The sequence below is a fragment of the Mus musculus genome, chromosome 15 (assembly GCF_000001635.26).
Source record: "Mus musculus strain C57BL/6J chromosome 15, GRCm38.p6 C57BL/6J".
Classification (NCBI taxonomy): Eukaryota; Metazoa; Chordata; class Mammalia; order Rodentia; family Muridae; genus Mus; species Mus musculus.
The window spans coordinates 63,953,610-63,979,028 of record NC_000081.6 but is presented as its reverse complement, the minus strand read 5'-3'; the positions used below and the strand labels follow the sequence as shown (position 1 = coordinate 63,979,028).

Below are 25,419 nucleotides of genomic sequence, written 5' to 3'. Positions count from 1 at the left end.
GTTTTCTTTGTATATAGAATTGAACTGTTTTTACTTGTCAGTGCCTTTTATTACTCATTATGTTGTTAAACTTGAATCATGTGTTTAGATTTTATAAGAGCACTTGAACATATCAGATTGATAAAATGAACTGTACTACTCTACCTGATCTGAACACTGAACTTCTCAAAATTTGAATTTATAGAGCTTCAAAGCAGCTTAGTGTGTTTTGTAAGAATGTATCTTAGCTCTGCTTGTTCTGATTGAAACACCTCCTCCAGAAACCATTGTATAGTCTTTGGTTTATTGATGTGTACTCTAAAACATTTCTGAGTTGAGATTATCAGAAAAGTCCCACTGTCAAGTATCCACACACCTGTAATTCCAGAATCAGGAAGACATAGACAGGAGATCACTGGGGCTTGATCAGGTTGAAAATAAAATCTTAGTTTGTAAAGATTATATAGATAAATAATGGGCTAACTTCTGGCCTTGCATGTGTGCCAGGGTGTGGTGGCTAGTTTATATCAACTCAACAGCTAGGGTCATTGGAGAAGAGAGAACCTCAATTGAGAAAAATTCTTAATAAAATTGGCCTGGAGTCAAGTCTAAGGGGCATTTTCTTAATTTATGATTGATGGGGAAGGGTCCAGCTCATTTTGGGTGGGTCCACTTCTGGGTTATTAGCTCTGGGTTGTATAAGAAACATGCTGAGCAGGCATTAGGAGCAAGCCTGAGAGCAGCAACCCTCCATGGCCTCTATCAGCTTCTGTCTCCAGGTTCCTGCCTTGTTTAAGTTTCTATCCTGACTTCCTCCATTGATGAACTACAGTGGAAATCAAGCCAAATAAACCCTTTCTTTCCCAACTTGCAATTGGTCATGGTATTTCACTGCAGTAATAGAAACCCTAAGATACCAGGCAAGTACTTTTGGAGCTGAGATTAGCTACATGCCCAGCTGATTGGATGAGATCATGTGTGAGTGCATGTGCCTGTGTGTATGTTTTTTACTTGAAGTTTTTTATATATTCTAGATATTCATTCCCTGAATAATGGATAGTTGGTAAAATTTTTCTTCCATTTTGTATGTTATTTTCTCTTTTTGGGACATGGTCTGGTTTTTGGTTCCAGGGCTTATGCTCCTGGAACTCACTGTACTGTACAAGGCTGACCTCAAACTCATGGCAGTCTTCCGGCCTCAACCTCCCAGGTGCTTGAATTACAGGTCTATACTTCCACACCCAGCAAATATTATGATATTTGTCAATTTAAAAATATTAAAATATACTTGAAAATTAAAATTGATAATAATTTCCCTAAATACTTATTGGTTCCAAGGCCACTCCTGAAAATCTACAAATGCAAGTTCCTTGCATAAAATTGCATAGCATCTGGAAGTCATTTATATAATATAGTTTAAATAACGTATAAATTATGCATAATACCTAATACAGTATAAATGCTACATAGTTATACCTTATCATTGTAATAACCAAAAGGAAAGCTGCATACATTTAAAACATAAACAATTTTTGTCATCCATGAATAGTTTTCATCCTAATTTGTTAGGCTCCACAGTTGGTTGAACCTTTGTATACAGAATCCGTGGTTATATTTTATATACCTTGATGTTTTATGTATCTATTTTTCTAGCAAGGAGGGTGCTCTTAATGTAACCTTCCCTTTATTATAAGGCCATTGTATAGTAGTAATCATGGCATAAAATGCATTGAATGTCAAGATTTTTATTCAGAAATTTGAGCGCTGGTGTATCTTCAACATGGTTATTTTTAACAGTATAATAATACTAATGTGATGAAATAATATATATCTTATTCTATTATTAATGATAAATAAGACCAGTTATGACCATGTTCAATAAAACATCATCTTCATTAATCATCATATGTTCTTTGAGATTATATTTGCTGTTTTACAAATAAAGGAAACTTATGTGCAAGTGTTCCCTTTACACACAGTGAAACACTCAACAAAATATTAATCTAAATAATTGAAACTCAACTTTACTTATTCCAGAACCCATGCATTAAATCATGCTGTAGTACTTCTAGTTTATTTTTAGGGAGTGTGTGTGTGTGTGTGTGTGTGTGTGTGTGTGTTTGTTTACTGTTTTCTCTACTTGTTCTAAGTTATTGTAAGTTTTCCTCCTGATTATGAATATTAAAGAACTTATTTAAAACATTGGTATATTCTTTACTTTTAGTTACATTTATTTTTGTGTGTAAGAGTCCATGGAGTTCAAATGGGTGTTGGAGCCCCTGAAGCTAGACTTTCAGGTGGTTGTAAGCTGCCATGTGCTTTCTGGGTGCCAAACCCAGGTCTTCTGTAGTAACAGTAAAGCACTCATAACCACTCTGCATCTCTCCAGGACTTATTTTAGGTTTAAATACCTGGTAACAACTTTATATCATGAATTTCTTATCACCCTTTAAATTATTCCAGTAGTCAATACGACAATTTTTTTTGAGATTTAGTTCTGAAAAATAAGCTATAATTCATCCACAATATACTGGCTGCAAAGGGTCTCAGTTTTCTATGATATTATTCTAATATTACTTATTAAAGAAATCTTTAGAATATTCTTTTTTTTGAACATGCTTTTTGAAAAAAAATTGGATATTTTCTTTATTTACATTTCAAATGTTTTCCCCTTTCCAGGTCTGTCCTTCAGAATCCCCCTATCCCACTCCCCTTCCCCCTGCCTCTTTGAGGGTGCTCCCCCTCCCACCCTCGCACTCCCATCTTCCCACCCTGGCATTCCCCTACACTGGAATGCCCTCAGGCCCAAGGTCTCTCCTCCCACTGATGTCCAACAAGGCCCTCCTCTGCCACATATGTGGCCAGCACCATGGGTCCCTCCATGTGTATGGTGGTTCAGTCCCTGGGAACTCCAGCTGGTCTGGCTTATTGACACTGCTGCTCTCTCCATGGGGCTGCAAACCCCTTCAGCTCCTTGGGTCCTTTCTCTAGCTCTTCCACTGGGGACCCTGTGCTCAGTCCAATGGTTAGTTTTGAGCATCTGTCTCTATATTTGTCAGGCTCTGGCAGAGCCTCTCAGGAGACAGGCTTCCATCAGCAAGCACTTTCCAGCCTCCACAATAGCGTCTGGGTTTTGTGGCTGTATATGGGTTGGATCCTCAGGTGGGGCAGTTTCTGGATGGCCTTTTCTTCAGTCTCTGCTCCACACTTTGTCTCAAAATTTCCTCCTGTGAGTATTTTGTTCACCTTTCTAAGAAGCACCGAAGCATTCCCATTTTAGTGTTTCTTTTTCTTGTGCTTCATATAGTCTGTGAATTGAATATTGGGTGTTCCAAACTTTTGGGCTAATATCCACTTATCAGTGAGTACATACTGGAATATTCTTGAACTTATATTTCCTTTTCCAACTTTTCTTTTTTCTTTCCTTTTTTTTTTTTTTTTTTTCTCGAGACACGGTTTCTCTGTGTAGCCCTGGCTGTTCTGGAACTCACTTTGTAGACCAGGCTGGCCTCGAACTCAGAAATCCACCTGCCTCTGCCTCTGCTGGGATTAAAAGCATGCGCCACCACACCCAGCTTTTTTTTTTTTTTTTTTTGGTTGCATACAATTTTTTATAGGTTAGTATCTTAGTTACTTCTCTATTGCTATGTTAAAATGCCATGACTGAGTCAACTTATAAAAGAAGACAATTAATTTGGAGCTAAAAGTTCAAGAAGGTAGTACAGTCCATGACTATCATGGCGGGGAGCAAGGCGGCAGGCAGACATAACTTTGGAGCCATATCTAAGAATTTACATCTGACCCACAAGCATGAGTGAAGGAGAATAGGAAGAGGACTGCACTCAGAATGGTGTGGGCTTTTGAAACCTCAAAACCTACCCTCAGTGGCACACCTTCAACAAGGCCACACCTCCTATTCCAAGTAGTTTTACCAACTAGGGCTATTCTCATTCAAACCACAACAGTTTGATTCTTCTCTCTGAAGAAGTATAGGATATTTTATAGCATTTACTGTCAGACTTTTGAACCTTGTCAGTGGCCCATTAATCCAAATGCTCCTTTCTGTTTCTAAGATGATTTTGAAAGTTGTTTCCCTGATAGTCAAGGAAGCCATAAAAACATTGAGTTCAGTCTTATCTTGTGCCTAGGTTTTGTAGCTAGTTATTGAGTACTATGTAGCTCTAATACAGTGACCAAATGCTCTCAAGTCACAACTTTTTATGCCTTACCTTTTGCTGGAGGCTAAGAAATGACTTTTAATACTTGGTTTGTAGATACTTAGTGGTACTTGGATTACCCAACTTAAATATTGCCTAGTATTTATGACTTGATGTTTTGTTCCAAAGGTAAATATACTTGCTGGTGTTTTATCAGATATTGGTTTATTAAGAGCTTGACAATATGACTTCAAATTTCCTCATGGTTTTATTCATGCGGTTCTGGTTTGTCTCTGTGGTTTATTAAAGTGGCTAGCCAAGAAGCCACTTATTTCTGGGTAGCTGCAATAGTTAGGGAAAGTAGCTTGTTTTTGCAAGAAAAAGAAACTAAAACTGTTCATTCCATTAGTATTAATAAAATTGATCCAAGAAGCTTTCTTGCGGGTAACCACAGTGATGTTAGACTTTGATCATAAGTGGCTCACATATGCAGATGGAAATGAATGATTTAGAATTAATACTGTAATACATTTTAGATAGTGGGAAGTTCTGAGACAGAGGTTTCAAATCAATGGATTAATAACTAAAGATAGTTTGCAGAGTATTTTGTTTGCTTTACTATTGGATAAAACATACAAATATGTGCAATGCCCTAGTTAGCACTTCTTTTAAAAAAAAAAACAAAAACTTTCTTTTTTTTCTTTTTTTCCTCTCCTCCCCTCCCCTCCCCCCTCCCCTCCCCTTTTCTTTTTTCTTTTTAAGACAGGGTTTCTCTGTGTAACCCTGGCTGTTCTAGAACTCACTATGTAGACCAGGCTGGCCTCGAACTCAGAAATCCGCCTGCCTCTGCCTCCCACCTAGTTAGCACTTCTTAAAGTGGTCACAGCTGTGTATTTGCTGACTTGTGACTTAATGTAGATTTAATACAGCGAATGGGATGAGGCTTTTAGAGTAGGAGGACATGGAGTGCAAAGAAAGAAGTGGAAAGGAACCCAGAATCTAACTGGAGAACCTGGAAATGGAGGTTGCTTCAAGTAGATCAAGTTTGAGTAGTAAAAATGAAGAGCTTAGTTTGGGACATGTAAGGTGTGACTATCTCTTGGGAAAACTGAGTAGGTGTTTACAGTGTGAGTACCAAGTTAGAGAGACCCAATGTGAAAGCTTGAGCTATCTAGCTGTTTAGAAAAATTGTGAGACAAAATGAGATCCTGAAGGGAGCAAAGAACCTAAGACTATATATGCCCTTGGTACGACAGTTTCCAGAGTTTGAAGGAAGAGGAGATCAAGAAAGGAGATTAAGGACTGTCCAGTGATGTAGGATGGTTTAGAAGGGAAATCACCTGGTTTGACCTCAGAAATAGCACAAGACAGACAGGCTTGTGTGCAGGGATCTTTTTGGGGTTCTGATACTAAGAAATAGTTGGAAGGTGGGGAAAAGTAAAATGGGAAGAAAAGACTATTCAAAGATGCATTATTGAGCAGATCATCTGTGAGCAACTGACTTACTCTTGAAGAAGTCTTTGAAAAGAAAGGAAAACTATGCCATCAAATAGGAGCCAAGGAGAGTATTTATCTTTCAGATCTCCTCTCCTGTTGGTCAAAAGTTGTCTATAATGTTAACACTTTTACTTTTTACGTTTGTTTCTCTCTCTGGATTCAGAATTTTATGGACATTTCTTAGGCAAAATATCGTAGAGTCTATGAGCCACAGAAAATGCAATTGAGATTTCATTGGAGTAAGATGTCCTGTGTTCATTGCGTACACTAGCAAGATTTTGCTGAAAGGACCTAGATATAGCTGTCTCTTGTGAGACTATGCCGGGGCCTAGCAAACACAGAAGTGGATGATCACAGTCAGCTATTGGATGGATCACAGGGCTCCCAATGGAGGAGCTAGAGAAATTACCCAAGGAGCTAAAGGGAACTGCAACCCTATAGGTGGAACAACAATATGAACTAACCAGTACCCCGGAGCTCTTGTCTCTAGCTGCATATGTATCAAAAGATGGCCTAGTCGGCCATCACTGCAAAGAGAGGCCCATTGGACTTGCAAGCTTTATATGCCCCAGTACAGGGGAACCCCAGGGCCAAAAAGGGGGAGTGGGTGGATAGGGGATTGGGGGGCTGGGCATGGGGGACTTTTGAGATAGCATTGAAAATGTAAAAGAGGAAAATACCTAATTAAAAAAAAAAGATGTCCTGTGTTGCCCATTTGCTGTGCCATCTCTTAGATGGTGGTCATAATCACAATAGATGTCTAGCACAAGTCAGTAGAAAAAGGCTCACTCCCATCTCCTTGGTCTGTCTTCCTTTTAGCTAGCACTGCAGAGGCTGATTCCTGAGTGACTTGGCCTTCTTCTCCAAGGGTCAAGATGCTTTAGTTGATTTATCCTTTCTGTGGCATAATTGCAGTAGCTGCTGGCTTAGTTGGCACTGGATAAGAAAAGACACTATTCTCATTAGTAGGTCATTGGTATTTGTCCTCTTATTTGCACTATGAAGTGGTAGCCATAGGGCTTTATGGTTGTTAGGGTTAGTTTCTTGCCCATTCTTTACCTCTTCTCCCCATGGTAAATTTAACACACTGTTCCAAAGTGAGGAGTAAACAGTCAATGCTTAGAGTTCTGCAGAGTTGTCCTGCTTCCCCTGTAGAAGGCCTTTTTTTTCCCACCCCTGTCCCCCCTTTTTAAAAAAAGAAAGCAAGCAAACAACTGATTTGGAAGACTTGGACAAATGGACTTTCAATCCAGTTTTTGCTTCCTTCCATCTGTTGACTGACTTAATTAAAATCAAAGACACATTTTAGCATGTAGGGGGCAGTGTTAAGCATAAGATCATTTGCCATCTGGGAACACAGTGCCACATGTCCTCAAGATGCTACCCAGTAATATTTCATGGAAATTGTGTTTTTTAAATCCAGGACTCCTGAGTTCTAAAATAAACTACCAAAGAAAGAAATTCCACATAAAAGTCAGCGGTTAGATAATTTTATACATGACATAAGCAGTTACAATGGTTATCTTACAGGTGTTCTTAGTTGCAAAATTATAATACAGTCATTTTGAAGTGGTAAAACCCACTTGAAAGCACATTGTGGCTTAACTTTGGTTTTTGCCAAATCTGCCAGTAGCAAATGATGAGCTGTTATTATTGGAATGTGTGTTTTAACACCTCGAATAAGACAGGCATTGAAGACTTTCTCACCAGGTGAGCTTCAGCTATGGTAAGAAGTACAAATAGGTCCCTTTAGCCTCTGTGATAAGGATACAGAGAAATTTCCAATTGTGTCTCTTGTTAACTTTTTCATATTCTATGATGAGTATTGAGTTATGTTCTTGGTATACTGAGTGTCTTGAATGCTACATCCTTGCTGTTTGATCATTTATTTATGCTCTTATAGGGCTAATATGATACTTATAGTAGGCCCTTCATATACAGTGGTTGGATTCATCCAAGGAAATACACATGTTACAACATTTCATGAATGTATGATGTGGTGTGTATATGTAATATATGTGGTTTTTTGTGTAGGTGGTTGTGTGTGTATATGTAGAGGCTAGAGATCAAAGTTGGGTAATTTTCTTCAACAACTCTTCACTTGAGAGAGGGGGACGAGTGTGTGTGTGTGTGTTAGAGAGAGAGAGAGAGAGAGAGAGAGAGAGAGAGAGAGAGAGAACGAGCGCTGTGTGCTAGTCTTTAACTGAACCTGAAACAATTTGGGTAGGCTGGCAGTCTGGTGAGCTTGGAAGAGTCTCTGTGTTCCCTTCTTCTCTGACTCTGGAATGATAAGTCAAATACCACTGTGTTCGGCTTTGTATGTGGTTCTGGGGAACTTGGGTACTTACAGTTGAGGTTTGTTGTAATGACTTACTTGGAAGTATAACGATGTTTTAGACTCGTCTTCCCTTTCTCTTCTTTAAACAGATAGAAGGACAAGGACAAAATCACCAGCACTGGCTGAAGGTAAATATGTCTTTGGGGGAATTGATTGTTGAGACATATGTGAAATATAAAATAAATATAAACCTACATTAAGAAAATATCATTTAGGGAAAAGTTTTTTTATATATTGAAGTCAATATAAAACTTACTAAAAGTATATGTAGATAATATTGTATAATTTCTGTCTTAGGGAATAATGGGGAACATATAAATTAATTAGAACTTCTACTTACAGCCCTTCAAGTAGGAGAGGTATATGGTTTTTTTTTTTTGATTTCTTTCTCTATAACAAGTAGAATTGATCAATAAAAGTTCAAGCTATAACCTTAATAGTATAATAAGTGAGAGGGGGAAAATATGGTACCTATCCATTGAGAATTAGAGAGAAACTTTTATACATCATCTTAAATAAGAATTCTATCTTGTTGTTAGTTTTAGTCCTTTAAGAAAAATGTCTGAAGGTTTCACTGAGATGGCACAGGAGGTGAGAGTACTCGCTGTGAGTCTGAATGTGAGTTGGAGTTTCAGAACCTAAATGGAAGAAGCAAATGACTAGTTCTGACAAGGTGTCCTCTGACCTCCAGGTGCACACTCAAACATGTACATCGACCCATGCATATTAAATAGCAAAGATTAAGTAAAAATGTTTTAAAATCTTAGAAACAAACAATTGCCATTAAAGGGTCTTGAGTACATAAATATATGTAATCCTTTGATTATATATTTTGCCAATATTTTACTTTTAGAAATGTATAGATATTTTAAAATCTTAGTTTTATATGTGTACTTTGTGGTTTTCTAGTTAAAAATGTGTTGTAAAAAATTTATTTTTATTTTAAAAATTTAAGGTATTTTAAAATATCTAATATTTAAATGTTTAAATAATTTAAAATATTTTAAGATAAATATTTTATCTTAAAATTCTGTCCTCTTCTAAGTTACAAAGGAAAATATACTTATATTTCAAAACTCGTCATTTTATTAGAGGAGATATGACAGTCCTAATGAGGACCCCTCAGAATTGTCATTGTTTCTCTGATCTGTGTCACCAGTTGTCATGCTAAGGACATCTTTGGAAATCTGTAGGAGCCTGTGACCTCTGACCCACAGTAATGGTCCTAATGACTCATGCTTATGTGAAGAACCCAGTTACATTGAAATACTGTCACAAATATGCAGATTATGGTCAGCTAATCTGTCCTTTCACCAGATTATAAACTTTAGAACAGCAGTTCTTAACCTGTGGGTTGTGACCCATTCACTTGGTTGCCTAAATCTATTGAAAAATACAGATATTTACAGCTTGATACATAACAGTAGCAAAATTGCAGTAATGAAGTAACAATGAAAATAACTTTATGTTTGGGGTTACCACACATGAGGAACTATATTAAAGGGTTGCAGCATTAGGAAGGTTGAGAACCACTTCTGTAGAATAACTGCTAACTACTGTAAACATATTTGTAATTTTAATTAGTGACAAGTTCATGGAAACTACTTTTGCTATAACTTGTTGACCATAATCTTGATGAAAAGTCATGCTCATTTTTCATGTAGAAGTTGGTAAAATGTTTCCTGTTCAGTTTCATAGACATTGCAGTCTCTGAACAGTGAGAAACCACATCCTCCTTCCTTTCTCACTCTTCTTCAGTGAGTGTAGTTTTCCTGATCCTATATAACTGATCTTAAAAGGAAAGAGCTGCCTGGTACGGTTGTAAGACTGTATATAGACCCAGCATTCTGGAGGTTGAGACAGGAGAGGAGCAATGCAAATTTGTGGCTAGCAGTTATTTGAGGTACAGATAGAGAGACCTTGTCTCCAATGAAGAGGGTGTGTATGTCCATTCCTTTGAAATACCTTAATCATATAGATTAGAAGTTTGTGAAAAGGCTTTGAAGACAATTCTGTTTGCTGGTCAGTAACAACAGAAACAATATGCTTTGGGAAAGAACATTTGATAGGCACTTTCAGGTTCAGGGAATGGAGATCGATGGCAATTTGGTTGATTGCAAAAGCACCACCAACATTAGTTTTAAAGGGGCCACAGTTGAATTATGATGATACTGAGTTCTTTCTGTAAGTATGATCGGGCTTCAGTACTCCATCTTAAAGATGTTCTTACAAAATGCAGTCCCAGGTTTCTTAAAGGAAACGCTACTGTTCCACTAGTTGCTGGTTTGACCTAAATCGCTGAATTTCTCTAGTTCTTAGGTTTCTTTCACAAGATTCAGAAGTTGAGTTTTTCCCAACATTTCACACATTCTTTACTTGGTATGCGTGCTTCTGTCCTCTTTCATTTATGTTCTTTTCTTTTTTATCCCTCCCAGCAACTTTGAACATATGGTAGGAATATTAAAACAATAAATGAGTTAAACTTTGGCTTGTATATGTATGTCTAACTTACATGCTATATAAGATATATTAAGATACGTGTGTGTATGTGTGTGTGTGTTATTACAACTTTAAAAGCTGTAATAGTGACATACTTTTTATATGATATATGCAGACTACATTTGGTCTTATAATGGTTTTAAATTATTTAAAATTCTATGCTATTAAGAAAATACATTTTTAGTTTTTGTCTATAAATTTGCCTTTAAAAAAATAGAAGCACCAGCATTTACATTGTTACTTTAAATGCCTTGGAATTTGAGGCTTACCTGGTCTACATAGTGAATCCTGACTCAAATAAAATAAAATTTACCCAGAGAGTTTGTTTATACTCTTAAAATGAAGTAAGACAGTATTTTTTAAAACTGATATAATGAAAAAAAAAACAATGTATTTATTTGTAATTACCACCTACTTGACAGTGTAACCTTGTAATGATGGCCACTGCCAGAGTCCAATTAGTATGGTAAGACTATTTAAGTACTGTCTTAGTTAGGGTTTCCATTGCTGTGAATAGGTACCATGACCAAGGCAACTGTTATAAAGTACAATGTTTAATTGGGGCTGGCTTACAGGTTCAGAGGTTTAGTCTGTTATGAAGACAGGAAGCATGGCAGCATCCAGGCAAGCATGGTGCTAGAGGAGCTGAGAGTTCTACATCTTGTTCAGAAGACAAACAGAAGAAGACTGCTGTCTTTCAGGCAGCTAAGAGGAGGATCTCAAACCCCACCCCTACAGTGACACATTTCCTGTTGAAATGGCTGAAATCTAAATAAGTTCTACAAAGAACATTTAAACAGTAGCTGAATAGCTACTTGGATGCTACAGGGGAAATTCGAACTATGATAAAAATGGCTATGATTGATTGAGCCTCCCATTTTAGCATGGATGGTCCCTTTTCTGGTTTAAGATTATTGGTAACCAAATGTAAAAACCATTTGATGTGTTTTAGACCTTACAGGGATACTAACTTAAGAAAGCTTGATCCACATAGAAAATAAGGGACACCTGACTTAATAGAATACTTTATCTCTTAATAGAAATTATGAGGAGAAGAAGAAAGTGGAAACACAATTTAAAGGTCTCACTGTTTCAGCCATAGTGAGGTTAGCACTGGACTTTTACTCCTACTTGGGAAATTCTGGCAGATTTCTGAGCTCCTCTCTCTTTTATTCCTAAGAAGTCTAAGGGCATGACATGGAATGTTGGTGTGGAGTGGACAATAATGTTTCTGTAGACCTTATTCTCCATGCAAAAACTAGAAACAATGTTTTTATTGATAATGTTGGTATTACTTATTTTGGCCCTTGCTATAATGTTTATAAACATGTTCACCACTATTGGAGATGATGAGTTTGGTGATGGGAAAGAGCTTCATGGAAAAGTCTTACAGTCTCTGCCAATTTAGTATCTTAGCAGTAAACATTACTCTCCAGCCTTGCTCTTGATTTCTACAATCTTTGTGGAATTTGTATTTGAATGAAATTTCATAGGTAACACAGTTTAAAAGTTTATTTCTTAACTTATAAATTTATACTGTTTTGTGGGGTGATTCTCATTCATCTATTTGCTTTTTTGATGAGTAAGTTTTTTTTTTTTACATACCAAAAAGTCCATGAATTCAATAAATATGGTTGAAATGAGCTGTGAGATGTGTCTGCTATAAAGTAGTTTGAAACATGAAAAAGATGAACACTGCCTACAGTTTTGGCCAACTTTGCTGTTAAACTCATTGTGGAACTAACATGTTTTGTAGTTTATAAACCACTCTAAAGGGATATGAAGAGTGTATATATAAAATAGCCCTGATAAAAATGCCATTCAAGTGCAGAGAGAGAAATTACAAACCAATCTTGCGTATAATCTAAAGCAGAATTTTAGGAAGCCATGCATGATAATGTGGGAGTCTAAGGGAAGAGGCTCTTGAGTAAGAGGCCAGGCTAGGCGACCTAGTGAGACCCTGTCTCAGTAAGCATATTAGAACAAAGAACAAAAAATATGAACTGAATCTAAAAGTACCTAAATATCTAGAGACCTAAGAGAATCTAACCATAGACACTTTAAAAATGGTTTGATCCTAGCGAATTAAAAAATGGTTTAGCAGTAGAAAAGGAACTTAAATAATTTACTGTATTCATAGATTAGTGACAATGTAGTTGATATTGTAAGGTGACATAGTTCTGCTTGAATAAAGTATATAGTAAATGTAAATAAAAATCTCTAGGATTTTTTAGGGGTGGGAATAAAAGGGGTGGCTATCAATCCATATGTGCTTGTACATGTTCATAAGGGTGCACAGAGGCGAGAGTTCAACCTCAGATGGTGTTCTTTAGATGTCATCCACTTTGATTGTTAGAACAGGCCCTCATTAGCCTGGAGCTTGGTAGGTAGGCTGTACAATGTGACCAGTCAATCCCACAGATCTGCATGTTTCTTCGGTACCCAACTTTTGTACATGGGTTTTGTGACCTGGTTTAGCCATTGTCCTATTGCTGTAAAAAGATGCCATGACCACAGCAGCTCTTATAAAAGAAAAGCATTTAATTGCGGCTGCTTACATTTAGAATTTTCCTTTATCATGGTGTGAAGGGAGCCTGCAGCAGGTGGACATGGTCTGCATCTGGATCAACAGGCAGCAGGAAGAGAGACATTGGTCCTGGGTTGAACATTTTGAAATCTCAAAGCCACCCCTAGTGACATACTTTTCTCTAGCAATGCCTCACCTCCTAATGCTACTCTAATCATTCAAATATATGAGTCTATGGGGGCCATTCTTACTCGGACAACTACAGATTTAAACTGAGATCCTCATGGCTTTTGGCAACTACTTTAGTGACTTATCTCCCCAGCCCACTTGATAATTTTTGTAGAATTTGATAACCACACAGAATTAAAGGCTAAGAATAATAGGTGAGGCAATTCTGAAGAATTACTACTTAGCACTGAGCACAAAGAAAAGGTGACAAATTGAGCTGTTACTATAAATAACACATGAGCAAAGTTAAGAAATGTTAGGGACTAAATGAGGAAGCAGTTCCCTATTATCTAGGCATAAAAACTAGTATTATAGAAGTCCTTATTTAGAATTCTTAAAACTCAGGGAAAAAATAGTGGCAGACCAGTTAGCGTTGAGTTAAAAAAACAAACAAGCAACAACAACAACAACAACAAAACCACATCAGCTTGGGAATTTTTTAGAACAGAATATGATATGGAGAATTTCTAATACAAAGGTATTAGAAAAATTGCAACAACCCAAAATAGGATGAAATAGAGCAGTGAAAAGGAAAGAAATCCAAGATAGACCTATAATTACAGCTATTCAGGAAGCTAAAGCAGGAGAATCACAAATTCAAGCCTGGACAAATTAGTGGTCATTCCCCCAAAATAACAAAAGCACTAGGGAGAAAAGTCAGTAGTGGAGTTTTTGCCTAGTATACCCAAAGCTGTAGGTTCAGTATTGACTCCACCTACAGAAAAAGGAAAATTAAAGACAGTCTGCTGCCATGCCATCACCCCATTCCCACTATTCAGCAGTTGCTAACCTGTCCTGCTTGGGTACTTTTGTTTTCCTCCTGCCTTCTCTTTGCCTTCCAGAGCCTTCCATTGCCATATCTAGCCAAAACTTGGATGTGGGGAAATATCATTTACAGGTTGTGCAAACACAAAAAGGGGCATGTAGTTTATTTTATTTTTTGTTGTGTATTTTCAGCTATTTCTCAGCTCAAAGGATTAAAACCCAGTTCTCTCTGGATAGTCTTTCCCGGCCTCACTGAGACTGGATGAGAGGCTCCTCTGTGTTCATGATTTCCTTTGCTCATTTCACATTATGAATCTGGTTTCTCCATTTGTCAATGAATCCCTCAATTCTAGATTGTCATTAACTACCAGCAGTACCAGATAATATATAATACATATAAAACCATTTGGGCCTTTATGTAATGTTAAATCAAATAAAATAGACAATCTATGATTTGTAGCATTTGTATTAGGAATATGAGAACATGTCTGAATTCTAATCCAAGCTTTTTGCTTAGGTACGTTTGATTGAAACCCATTTGCTCTGTAGTGACTGACCACATTTTAAAATGCTTTTTACCTTAATTGTACACTATAGTAATTTAAAATAAGAGAATTCCTTGAATATACCAGTAGTTGAGGAGCTAGAACATTATTGGAACCTTGAAGTTAGCCAGTGTTATGGTTATTCCCCTGCAAATAGCTACTATATGTAACATGCCTTTTAATGTTATCACTTAGAGTTTCCTAACTTAGTTCCCATACTCTGTGTTGTTCCTCATTTAAGGGATTTGTAGCTAGATTTAATTTGTATTGTTTTGTAATTCTTTGGATACATATAGCACATATACTTTGCATTGAACACCAAACTTTTTCTCAACGTAGCAATACCTATTTACACGTCCATCGGCAGCACTCCTATTGTTCCTTCCCCTTAAGTTTGTATAGTACAACTTTGGAATCTATACTAGAAGAAGATCATTTTAAAAGGCTATGTTTCCAGATTAATCATTATCAAAACTATTGGCATGTATTTATTTTGGAACAGGACATGCAAAGAAAGCCATAATTCAAAGGAAAATGCTACTTGAAAAAACATCAAGGATGACATTTTGATACTTAAATAAGACTGCTTTTAATATTGAATATTCATGGTATGAATTGTAGTGAATTGGCTACATTTTGAGTTCTTGAAGTATAAAATTATATGATTATTGCTGTTATGAATTTTAAAAAGTATTAGGTTTAAGAAAGTGAATTTTGGGCTGGAGAGATGGTTCAGAGGTTGAGAGCATTGACTACTCTTCAGAAGTCCTCAGTTCAGTTCCCAGCAACCACGTGCTGAATCCTCTTCTGGTATGCAGGCATAAATGCAAGCTGAACACTGTGTACATGATAGATAGATAGATAGATAGATAGATAGATAGATAGATAGATAGATAGATGTTTTTTTAAAAGTGAATTTTGAATACTGTAGTTGTTTAATGATTTTTTTTTTAGTTATTTTTTTATTAGGTATTTTCCTCAATTACATTTCCAATACTACCCCAAAAGTCCCCCATACCCACCCACCCCCACTCCCCTACCCACCCACTCCCCCTTTTTGGCCCTGGCGTTCCCCTGTACTGGGGCATATAAAGTTTGCAAGTCCAATGGACCTCTCTTTCCAGTGATGGCCGACTAGGCCATCTTTTGATACATATGCAGCTAGAGACAAGAGCTCCGGGGTACTGGTTAGTTCATATTGTTGTTCCACCTATAGGGTTGCAGTTCCCTTTAGTTCCTTGGGTGCTTTCTCTAGCTCCTCCATTGGGGGCCCTGTGATCCATTCAATAGCTGACCGTGAGCTTCCACTTCTGTGTTTGCTAGGCCCCGGCATAGTCTCACAAGAGACAGCTACATCTGGGTCCTTTCAATAAAATCTTGCTAGTGTATGCAATGGTGTCAGCGTTTGGAAGCTGATTATGGGATGGATCCCTGGATATGGCAATCACTAGATGGTCCATCCTTTCGTCACAGCTCCAAATTTTGTCTCTGTAACTCCTTCCATGGGTGTTTTGTTCCCAATTCTAAGAAGATAATATATTTTAAGAGGAGTATTGAGTGTTTCCCTCACAGCATTCTGAATACTCTTGTATTGCCTGCATACTTTCTGTTAGCTGTGATGGCTGAAGGCCATTCTAGTTAAACTCAGGTGCTATGAAAGTCAGATATAGTACCATTGTTATGATTCACTTCTAATTTCATATACTGATCTCTCAATTTCTTATATTTTTATGCATGACTTCATAGCTTTATAAGTAAACTTTATAGTTGAATTAAGGTTCTTCATTTTAAAGCTGGAAGTTGAAATAAAAATTGAGAGTGCATCACTAGATGTCACTAGGAAAGATGTCAAACATGCATGCTGTAGCTGAAGCAATGCAAGGGTGCAATTTTACAAGTAAACTCACTTTACATGAGACATACATTGTGAGACACACAATAAAAAAGTCAGCTTCCTCAGTTTTAGTTATTTTTACCATACTAAAATTTTGATCTTGCCATATGCCTTTAATAAATCATGGTGATAGTATAATCTGCTATAGTGAACACTTAGTACTTTATTGTGAGCTGTTATAATAAGAGATTGTCAGGGGGAAAAAGGAGAGATGCAGGGTGACCACTTTGTGATATTGAAATAATCTTAGCTATATATATATATATATATATATAATTATAATAACCAGGATAATGAAGCAGTAAGCCAGCCATAAGCTAGTGACAAAAAGTATATTGATAATGTCAGTGTATTAGCTGCCTTTGACAGTGATAAGGTAGGACTTGAAAACTGGCAACATGGCTGTTACTTGATGGCTTTGCCATAACAGTTAAGTAATGTGGATTTGGCATAGAGTTTGGTGGGTTAGGTTTGACAGAGTGGAAACTGGTGAGGAAGCAAAGCTGATGAGCACAGAAAATGGCTTTTAAGGAATTTTCCTGCAAAAATGAAACAAGGAAGTAATATGGGAGCTAGGGAAGAAAGAGAATAGTAATAATAATACACTTTCGTTTTATTTTAATAGAGGAGAAATAAATACATGTATCCTAATAGGAGAATACACAAAAAGAAAAACTATAAGATAGGAAGGAAACTTGGGGAAATGTATTATACTAAGTGAAAGCATGGGGCTGGAGCAATGGCTCAGAGGTTAAGAGCACGGGGTCCTCTTCCAGAGGTCAACCACATGTGGCGCACAACCATCTGTAATGAGATCTGATGCCCTTCCTCTTCTGGCACATGGGGGGTATACATGCAGATAGAGCACTCATATATTCAGTAAATAAATCTTTAAAATAATAGAAATCACGAATATAAACCTAGTCAAATACTTTGGAAGTTGAAATCTGATAGCTGCCTTTTAAATGTTCTCAGGAAGCAAGTTTCAGTGCCCTTGACAGGGAAAGCTTCATTGCAGTGGCAGATGTTAAGAGGAGGCAGATAGGAATGGATTAGAAGATTAGAAGTTGAAAAAGTGGGGAAGACTGATGGTAGACAGTACTGTTTATACTTACCAACTGAGGTGGAAAGAAGATAGGGAACATGGTGCAGTAGTGGAGCAAGTAGGAGGTTCTGAGCTATGCAGAGCCAGTGTTTGGAAGGAGAGTCGCTTAGGAATAGGTGCAAAGAGAGGACCCTGAGGTTACTAGTACAGCAGATGGACATGGACAGCTTTGCCTCATTTTAGAAGTCCTAACCTTAAAGCGTAGCTATACATGGAAAGAAGGGCTAGAAAATTGAACTAAGAACATTTATTCCAATATTAAGATTTATGATGTCACAAAGTGTGTATATTCAGGTATTGGTGCATAGGTATGAATACTTATGACTGTACATGGGTAATCAGGGCGATATTGAGTGTCTTCCAGTATTTCCCACTTAGTTTTGATAGTCTCTCAACATGAATCATCTGTAGCTTACCTTGTTAGGCCTGCAAACTCTTGGGTCCACTGGCTCTGTTCCTTCAATAATGGGCTATAGGTTGGAAACGTTTGCATTTTGCATGTGAAAGATGGAGTAAGGTAATTTCTTGCATGGGAGAATGGTGGGAGGTCTGAGGAGATTTTTTTAAATGTATGGAATTATCCTTGGTGTAGCTATTTAGAGCATGTTTTGGTATTTATGGTCATGTATTTGAAAGCTACAGCTGTCGAACAGGAGTACTTGTGGCTCCTGAGAAACACTTGTCACTATTTGGAGATACCCTTAGCTCTTAGTGAATATAGATATTGGGCAACAGTTGTGGTAGATCAGTCATTCTCTCCCAGAGATACTTTTGCCCTAAGGGGACATTTGTGGGACATTTTTTGATTACCACATGGTTTTATGAGCATATGCAGTTTTACTGATTTCTAGTGGGTTGAGAATCAGGATACTGTTAAATATGCCACTGTGTGAAGTAGCCCTCAGTAACAAAATAATTACGTAGCCAGGTGATGCCAAGATTGAGCAACACCAGATAAGCAATCATTTTCAAATTAAGCATTTATATTGGGGTAAAAGACAAGAAATCCTACTGTGGAATGATGAGTAGGTTAAGACCAGGTATATTGCAGTGGTGAAGAGTATAGGCCCATATTAGGGCGTGATCTCTAGAAACCAGCAGATTTACAGAAGGGGATGTGGGAAAACAAACTTAGCCAGTACCAACATTTTTCCTGCAGGTGACATGGTGCACATATTGCTCCCTTCTTTCTCCCTCCTGTATTGTGATGGTGGTATGCCAGGAAGACTGCTTTTAAAATGACATTTGGCAACATTCTTGACACAAATGGGCTAAAAATAGGCCTTATTCTACTTAGACCTTTGAGATCCATTGAGAAGTTGGAGGCCTTTACTTCCCTGATGCTGTGATAAAACATCAAGGCCAAGGCAGCTTACACAGAGGGGTTCATTTGGGCTTATGGTTCTAGAGAATTAAGAGTTCATCATGGCAAGGGAAGTATGTTAGCACAAGCTGGAGCAAGATGCTGAGGGCTCACATCTTGGATTGAAAGTAAAAAGCAGAGAAAGCATAGTGGGACTGTTATGGGACTTTTAGACCTCTAAGCCTACCCTCAGTGCCATACTTCCTCTTGTAAAAGCATAGCTCTTAAGCCTGTCCAAACAGCTCTGTCAGCTACAGAACAAGTATTCAAATAGCTAAGCCTGTTGGGGACATTCTCATTCAAACTACCACTACTGTTTGTGTCAAAGGAATAAAGCCACTTTTTACTCCTCTTTTCTCTTCCTCCTGACCAGTTTGAGGTAATTTGGATTTGATGATTTAAGGAAAATGATTCCTTTTCTTGGACATGAAAGCTTGGTATAAGGCTATCTCAGTCTACATAGTGAATTCCAGGTATGAAGACTACATAATGAAACTCTCTCTCTCAAAAAAGAGCTTGTTTTTTTGTTTTGTTTTGGTTTGTTTTGTTTTGTTTGTTTTTGTTTTTCGAGACAGGGTTACTCTGTGTAGCCCTGGCTGTCCTGAAACTCGCTCTGTAGACCAGGCTGGCCTCGAACTCAGAAATCTACCTGCCTCTGCCTCCCAAGTGCTGGGATTAAAGGCATGCGCCATCACTGCCTGGCTCAAAAAGAACTTGGTATTAAACTTTTTACAATGTATAAGATAATTACAGTGATAACTATTAGATGTTTTCTTCTAACTTACTGAATCCACTTTCATGAAACATTGTACAAAGCAGAATGTTGAAAATTCTATTGAACATGACATATAGTGTAATAAAAATAGTATAGATTAAAAAGTAGAGCTGGGGATGTGGTTCAGTTGGTAAAATGCTTGCCTTTAAAGGTGAGTTTGACTCCCTAACGTTCACTTAAAAGCTGGTTGTAACGTATGCACCTGTTATTTGAGCACTGAGTAGGAAGGGATAGAGAGGTTCAGTGGCCAGCCAGCCTTGCTGAATCATAAGCTCTGGGTTCAGTGGGTTCCCCGTCTCAAACAACAAGAACCAGTGTGGAAAGCTGTTGGAGAAAACGCTCGTCACCAACCTTTGGCCTCCACATAGACACACATGTGTACACAGACATGTACGAGTGTACTACTAAAGAAGACACACATGTGTACACAGACATGTACGAGTACACTACTAAAGAAGACACACATGTGTACACAGACATGTACGAGTACACTACTAAAGAAGAAAGAGCAGGGCATGATTTGGAAGAAATCTTATCTGAAAGAAGTAGAACCAATTTAGTACTTAGTATAGTTTAGCATTTTATACAAGATATGTTTGCCTTACTGACTTTGGCCTCTGATAAGAAACTGTTAACCCCTGTGTACTTATATCCTCACTGGGAAGCTGACAGGGACACAAACCAGTGTTGAGAATAGGTAGGAATCAGGCCAGGCACTAAAGTTCTAGTTCTATTAGGGTTTTGAATGGGAGTGAGCAATAAGGTATCTTCTTTTCCTTGGTGAAAATATCATTACTTTTAAGTATTTGTATCATATAAATATTGTCTGTGCAGTTTAGCAGAGGAAGAGGAAGATTGTAGTTGGAGGGAAGGGGGTCTGCGCAGTCCTGACAGTATTCTTTGTTTGAGGTTGCTGTGGTGCTCTAGCTTCTAGGTTTGAGCCTGGTTTCCTGACAACACCTTTCACTTTCAGAGAGCCAAGGCAAATCCTGGGGCAAGATTTATGCCAGTGTTTTTTTTTCATGGCATTTTGTCTGCAAACTTACTAAGTTGTAACAGTAGCTTGTTCTGTATGTGGTGTTTACTGGGTTAACTTTTCAGTTCCATGTCATGCATATAGCCAAACACTCAGTTAAGAGTTGATAATAACATTTTGGTGAGTCATAGAGGAGAAAAAAGTATTATAGTTTGTATAGTAATTTTCTTAAGCAGTTAATTAATTGATAACCTTCTTCAGTCTAATGGTTAAAAGTAGTTTAAATACTGTCTTCTTTGTATTTCTAATAGGATTTGATTCAACTTGAAGGACAAAACTTTCATTAATTTAAAAATAATGGTCTGGATATTTACATATTTGAAAAACACTGCTGTTAATTTAAGTTTAGAATATGTGCCTCAGAAGTCTTTTAAAAGAACATTAGCTTAGCTTTTAATCAAGTGTAAATATTAGAACTTATATGTAAAAATATCTTTTCCCCATCTTGCTTATATAACTTTTTTACTGTGTGAAACCAGGGGGACAGGAGCTATAAAAAGAGCTGAGTGAACCTTTGTTGTTCAAGTTACCAATGTGAGAACCATGTGAACCTGCACCTGTTGGCATCTATGAGCAAACCAGCCTTGCTGAGCCCCAGGCCTCTACTTCAGCCTTTTACTGGAACTAAATGATGTTGCCATTTTTATTTTTAGGTTTGCTGGCATGGGTAATCTCATTAAGGTGCTAACCAGGGACATAGACCACAATGCAGCACATTTTTTCTTGGACTTTGAAAGTAAGTCTCCTTAGCCCTTCACAGCTGGTGCATAATGGTAAAGGTGGAAGATTAATTATACTCACACCACAGTGAAGGCCAGCCAGAATATTTGTTAATTAAACATGGGGAATCAAACAAAGGTTGCATGACTTTTTTTTTCCCTTAATTGTAGGCAAACATCACCATCATATGTATAATTCTTTAGTTTCTCATTTGCTAAAATCATGTTGAGTCTGTAGCCAGTGGTGTCCTTTCATTAGTCCATGAAGCAAGTAGCCTTATGATGAATATTCTAATAGTATGCTTTAGTGACTATGCCTAAGGCTGTCCACTTATCATCCTGTAATAATCTGCTCTAAGAAATAAAATCTGTGCTGCATATCTAAAATGAATACTTTTAATAGCTTCCACAAATTTTCAAATTAGATTTGGTGAGAAATGCCTGCTTTATTCATTGGCATAAAGGAAGTAATTTTTACATTTAAAAATGAGATGTGAAGGTGAGCTTTGGCCAAACCTTAATATTTGGCCCTTAAATTACTGTTTCATTGCTATGCTTGGAAAGTTTCATGTGAATAATTCTTGATTGGAATTTTTTTTCAGAATATTAGCACTATTGGAATACTTAAAGAATTTTTCATTATAAGGCCATTAGTGAAACTTGTCTTGGGAGAATTTTGAGAAGAATTAGAGCAACAGTTGTACCATTATGTACAGGAAAACCATATTTCACCTCTAGGTCCTACACATCAACACCCTGAGAACCCGGGTTGCTGTCTGCCAGAGCACAGTCTGGGTAACCTGAAGGATGAATTCATGGCCTAATGAACATTCTCCCTGTTACTATTTTTTCTTTAAGTCAATTTCAGATGTTCTTTTTATAAAGGGATATTTTCTCTTTCTCATTCTTGTCTTGACAGGTACCTTAACATGGGGAATCTTCTTAAAGTTTTGACATGCACAGACCTTGAGCAGGGGCCAAATTTTTTCCTTGATTTTGAAAGTGAGAAGATGATTTTATATCTATTTCTCTTTGCCTGCAGTAGACTGCGTTTGTCTTGCACTAATGAATGTTTCCACTTTGCCATCTTTTTAACTGCTTTGCATGACTGAGCTATGAATTGTTTGATTAAAACTTTTGGTGCCTTCTAGAACTGAATCATTTTATAGAGTAAATTATAGTAGTAAAGTGTTTCTTTGAATTTCTAAGAGATTGTGTCCCTTAATTGGCAATCATTTTATTATTTAAGCCCTATAATAATGAAAACACTTATGAAAAAAAAAATTAAGGAAAAAACCACTACCTCCAAATCTGCTAATAAAAGCAGTATTTGAGAGAACATTGTATTACAGTTGAGAAAAAAAATTCCTTCTTCGTATATAAAGTATTTTAAGCTTGGATCAGTTCATGATGGCTATTCAGAGCTCAGTCATTTGGGCATACTATTCAAAGGTAAGTGTGAACCTAAATTGTATTATTCTTATAACTTAAGAAGTTAAAATGATTTTGTACATTTCAGGAGTTCATTTTATCCTGACTCTGGGTAAAAAGAAAAATAACAGGTTCACAGACCTTTAAGTAATTTGCCTTGTATCTATCTGTTCTGTGTTGCATGACTTGGGTATTGTGGTCTGAGAGCGACAGGTAAGTGCCACTGAGCTCTGTGCATGCTCTGCTTTGGCTTTTGGCTGTCAATATTGCTTCAGCTTGTCTGATTGTTAAATTGAGAAAAATGATTTTAAATTGATGTTATAGTGTGAATGTTGCTATTTTAACAGATAATTAGAAAATTGTTAGGAAAGGGTGAAGAGATATTTATAAATCACGTGTTTTGTTATATTTGAACAGATTTTTAAGTACTTTAATTTTAGATTTTTTGATTTTGAAAAGCAAATAACTTGAAAAGAGAGTCATTTGTTTTTTCACGTTCAACTTAGTTTTTATATAGTTCATTCTATTTTATGGCCGTTTCCACAATTTGTCCTTTAAGCCAGGGTAACGATTGATAACATACATACATACATACTTACATGCATGCATATTTTCATTTCGTAGAATAGTACAAAAATCTGTTACAGTCTGGGTGCTGTATGTAGGCTAATAAAGGAGGAAGGCCAAAATCAAGGCCATTAAAATTGTTGAGATTTTAGGGAAAGTGTACCAGATGAACATTAGTTTTCTTGACCCTTCTCAACAATTGGACAGTGCTGTTCTAAGTGCATGTTCAGCATGGATTTTACTCGGCTTGAGGATGTTGAGCAGACTGCTGACTTCAAGAATGTTCTTCAGATGAGGCAACTTACATTAAAGCTGTATTAGTTTATTTGCTCTGTTTGAAACTTGGTCCTCTATATTTTTCCGCTCTTCTGTCTTCTTTTTCCTTTGTCCCAAATGTCTTACATTTGCAGAATCTTGGCTTTGATATAGTCAAGATCTTGTTCAAGACTTGGCACTTGATCTTTTTATAAAGCTAGCATTCTGTGTTGTTAAAGTATGAACCATAATTTAAATGTAGAACTTGGAAAGATTACTAGATCCTGGCTTTCAGGGCTGGGATAGGGGCATTTGCATCATTATCTTCACATATTTAAATACCGAATATAGTGGTAGGGAAAGGTTCTAGTCACATTAACAGAAATAGTCAACAGTGTAAAACTATGTGTGAGCCTTTGAAAGTAAACTTTTAAGAAGTGCTAATATTAAAATATGTGTTTTTCCTTCATTATATTTGTGCACACATGCAGAGGGTTTCAGCTCCCCCTGGAACTGGAGTTTGCAGGTTGTACTGAGCTGCCATGTGGATGCTGGGAATTGAACCTGGGTCCTCTGGAAGAGCAGTAAGTGCTCTTAACCACAGAGTCAACTCTCCAGCTTAAAACATTTTAAATGATACATGTTGCTTTTTGGATGCAATATAGAACTTTTGATTTGCTACTTGCTAGTATACCATAAAAGAGCCCTCAGTGAAGACACACTGTACCAGGCTAGAATTTGATCCTAACTTAGAATTCGGGTGCTGAGGTACGTTTTCTAGTGGGATCTTAATTTTATCTTATACTTTTTTTTTTTTATATTTTTCCTCTTTTTAAAGAAATACCCAGTTTTGAATTTGGGAACTTTATTGTTAAACTTCCATAAAGACCATTAGATAACTCCTCTTTAACTGGTAACTATTATGTACCAGATCTGCCAACTCTTTTTTGCTGTTTTAATACAGCCACTTTATTTGATTAAAGTAGTTAGAGCTATCATATTTTTCTAGATGTGGAATAATATTCAGGCCACCAAAGTAATTTAGAGCTATTATTCTAGTCATCCTTATTGGTTGAACCCAGCTTCGCACACCTTCAGAGTTGAACTATTACAAACATAATTTTGTATATAATCTCTGAGGACACTGGAAAGAAGCAGCCCATTCACAGTGGTGTTAAGACAGATGCCATTCTATGTTTAGCCTTTTGGGCATCAGAATGTATCAAATTATATAATCTCATGCATTTTAAACATAATTTGTGGTACTTAATAATTTATTATATAAATGAAAACTGTTGAAGTCATTATTCCCTTAACCCATACCTCCTTTACAGGTTTACACTTTAGTCCATGTACACTTAGAGCTAGCTTCTTGCATACTAGCCAGTAAGCTAGATAGGCAAAGGCTGTTGTTTCACTGCTGCTGTGGGGACCTTAGCAGTATGAGTAGTATAGAGAGAAGTGAAGAATCATAGACTTACTCTCATTTACATACTTACATTTAGGATGTAGATTAGAAGGTAAGAGTTGCTAGAATTGGGTGTTGGAAGGTGAATTGTAATAACTACTGCTCAGTTAGGAAGGTTACTGTGGAAAGAAGCAGCAACATGCACAGTGGTTTTAAGATGGATACCATTTTGTGCTCAGCAAAACATATTCTTTAAATACAGGAATTTCTCTTAAGTTCTATTAAGATAATAAGTTCAAAATTGTTTCATGGTATTTGGCAGCAGATATAC

General features: G+C 37.0%; 1 protein-coding gene across 22 annotated transcripts in view; it reads left to right on the top strand.

Moving 5' to 3' along the window:
• Cyrib (CYFIP related Rac1 interactor B) overlaps window positions 1-25,419 on the top strand; it is a 131,685-nt gene that overhangs the window by 81,750 nt on the left and 24,516 nt on the right. For 5 of the 22 annotated variants that reach the window (XM_030248475.1, XM_030248472.1, XM_006520763.3 and 2 more), the window contains 3 exons: window positions 8,061-8,099; window positions 21,362-21,444; window positions 22,347-22,429. The exons of 2 other annotated variants lie outside the window; for them this stretch is intronic. In XM_030248475.1, coding sequence (XP_030104335.1) covers window positions 22,357-22,429 — 73 coding nt within the window. In that variant the 5' untranslated portion in view covers window positions 8,061-8,099; window positions 21,362-21,444; window positions 22,347-22,356. The remainder of the gene's footprint in view (window positions 1-8,060; window positions 8,100-21,361; window positions 21,445-22,346; window positions 22,430-25,419) is intronic. 15 more of the 22 variants (NM_144846.5, NM_001360036.1, NM_001360035.1 and 12 more) reach the window with 5 other exon arrangements.